The sequence below is a fragment of the Acanthamoeba castellanii genome (genome assembly GCF_000313135.1).
Source record: "Acanthamoeba castellanii str. Neff unplaced genomic scaffold scf7180000084748, whole genome shotgun sequence".
Classification (NCBI taxonomy): Eukaryota; Discosea; order Longamoebia; family Acanthamoebidae; genus Acanthamoeba; species Acanthamoeba castellanii.
In genome coordinates this window covers 188,875-191,033 of record NW_004457262.1, presented here as the reverse complement: position 1 = coordinate 191,033, position 2,159 = coordinate 188,875, and the positions used below count along the sequence as shown (strand labels likewise).

The 2,159-nt window shown below is 54.3% G+C and overlaps 2 protein-coding genes across 2 annotated transcripts in view; both read right to left on the bottom strand.

Moving 5' to 3' along the window:
• Positions 1–597, bottom strand: part of ACA1_191180 (integrator complex subunit 9, putative) — a gene marked incomplete at both ends in the record, with an annotated part of 7,830 nt that extends 7,233 nt beyond the window's left edge. Inside the window, 3 exons of the mRNA XM_004333315.1 lie at positions 4–138; positions 251–415; positions 517–597. Of these exons, the coding sequence (XP_004333363.1) occupies positions 4–138; positions 251–415; positions 517–597 (381 nt within the window). The remainder of the gene's footprint in view (positions 1–3; positions 139–250; positions 416–516) is intronic.
• Positions 598–1,697: 1,100 nt separating this feature from the next.
• Positions 1,698–2,114, bottom strand: ACA1_191170 (ribosomal protein L21e, putative; the record flags this gene model as incomplete). The annotated part of the gene is made up of 2 exons (XM_004333314.1): positions 1,698–1,813; positions 1,901–2,114. 2 exons carry the CDS (start codon positions 2,112–2,114, stop codon positions 1,698–1,700), a joined length of 330 nt encoding a protein of 109 aa, XP_004333362.1.
• Positions 2,115–2,159: the final 45 nt, after the last annotated feature.

Sequence of the window (2,159 nt, the reverse complement as noted above, 5' to 3'; positions counted from 1 at the left end):
CACGACGGAAGTGCCGGCAGGTCCGAAGATGCTCACACTGGCGGCGAACCAGAGGGCATCGATGAGCAATATGCTCACGAGCAACGCAAAGATGCGGCCGTGCACTGCCAGCGGCGTGCTGGGCTTGTAGGTGACCAGCTGCATGCAGCAACAAGAAGAAGAAGAAACGTGTGTTTGGTGAGAAAGACGGGCATTGAGGTGGAGAGGGAGTGTAAGAGCAGAAGAACCCCAGACAGGCCAGGCGACGTACGTATTCAAAGCGGTCGCGGGAGAGTAGAGAGAAGAGCTTGAGGAAGCCCAAGACAGAAAACCAGCCCGCCCAGATAGAGAGCACGCTCATGCTGGAGATCTCCAAGATGGAGCCCACGAATACGATCTTGAACAGAATGTACTTGAGGAGCCTGTCGTTCAATCTCTGCATCCGGCCATGAAGGAATCAATGTCAGCAGAAATCGATGCAGAGCAGTGCTGGGAAGGAACGTAGGAGATTGCTTGCTGGGCGGTGCAGGAATGTACCTTGCGTTCAAACTCGCGCAATTCGCCAAAGATGAGATGCTGTATGGACTTCCAGCTGGCAAACAGCAGCACGTACGCCATGTTGGCCAACACCTGCATCCATCATCAGAAAAAGTGATTTTCGATTCCGAGTTAGACAACGGCGTCACATCGGGTGAACAAACGTGCAGGCAGTGATGAATAAAGGGCGAGAGTGTGCACCAGCATGGAAGCCTTGGATGCCAGAAGATAGGCCAGGGCCTGGGCGGGGTTCGATGTGTTGACAATCGTCCGCCAGATGCAGAACCCAGCCAGCAGGGAAGAGACAGCTGCGTATTTTAAATTCATCGCTGATTGTGTTCAAACACTTGGTATCAACTGCCTTCTTGAATGCGCCTTGTGGAGCCACGTGTTGCGTTATGTCCCCTTTTCCTTTTGTTTTTCTTTTGCTTTAGCGGAAAAACGAAGAAATTTCAGTCGGGTTGGCCACTCCGGAGCGAAAAATGATCATAAAATACAGCAACGCAGGGTACGGAAAAAAGGTTGTGCCTATCTGGGCGTGGTCACGCCATCCGGGCATTGTGCCTATCAGGCTTGGTGATCTTGGGTGAAGAGGACCATTTCGCACAAGACTGATGGACGCTTCGGCACCACAGCCATTCATGTGGATGATGCCTGCCCCTATCGAAAAAAGCTTGTCAGGCACGGCATTGCAGGCCAAGAGGAGACTGCGATGAGGAGTGAGGAATGTCGGTCCCTGGCGCGCAGGCAACCCCCCGAACAGTACGGCCAGGCTGACGCCTTTCGCCACGCCAGGGTTGCCCATGAGCAGCCGGTTGGCAGTGTACGCGCCAGGCCTCCACGCAGCCTGTGTGGTCGCACATCACCTGCAAACTGACCTGTAGGTCGCGGGGCAATTAAAAATGCCAGTCCGCGTAAGAACGAAGGCGTGCACGCGCTGGAGGTTTCGAACTGCCGGCATCTTCTCCATGGTGGTCGAAACAACCCTTTTTTTGCGTCCCAAAGACGAGGCCTCGCAGGAGACCGAAGCTGATAAACCAAGGCGTCTTGACGCACCAGGGCCTGCACACAGCTGAATTGCAGGACAACGAGCAAGATCTTTTGCACGAAAATGGGACGATGAAGGAAAGGGGGGATGAAGTCGGGGCGAAGTCGTTCTTTTATCCATCGGAAGACTGCTTTTACACAAGAAGCTCGTACTTGAGGGGGGCAATGGTGGTGGCGGAAGTGGCCTTAGCCTTGACAATCCTGCCGGGCTTGGGCTGGGCGGGCATCCTCTTGAGGTGCACCTTGACGCCTGTTAAGGTCATTTGATAAGATGCGAATTAGACCCCGAACATGCAGCAATTTGTCTTGAATAGGCAACGAAATAAGAGAAACGTACCCTTAGCCTTGGCCTCCTTCTTGGCGAGGTCGTTGGCCTTCACGCGCTTGAGGAAGTCCTCCCTGCACCTCGAGGGCTGGATGTGCTCAATGCGGACGTGGATCCTCTTCTTGATGATCTTGTTACGGACCTGCTTGTTGATCTCGACGCCGACAGCGCGGGGAGTCACGTTCCAGATGACGCCGGTCCTGCCGTGGTAGAACTTGAACGGCATACCCTTGTGGATCGAGGCGTTGGCCTTGATGTCCACATAATCGCC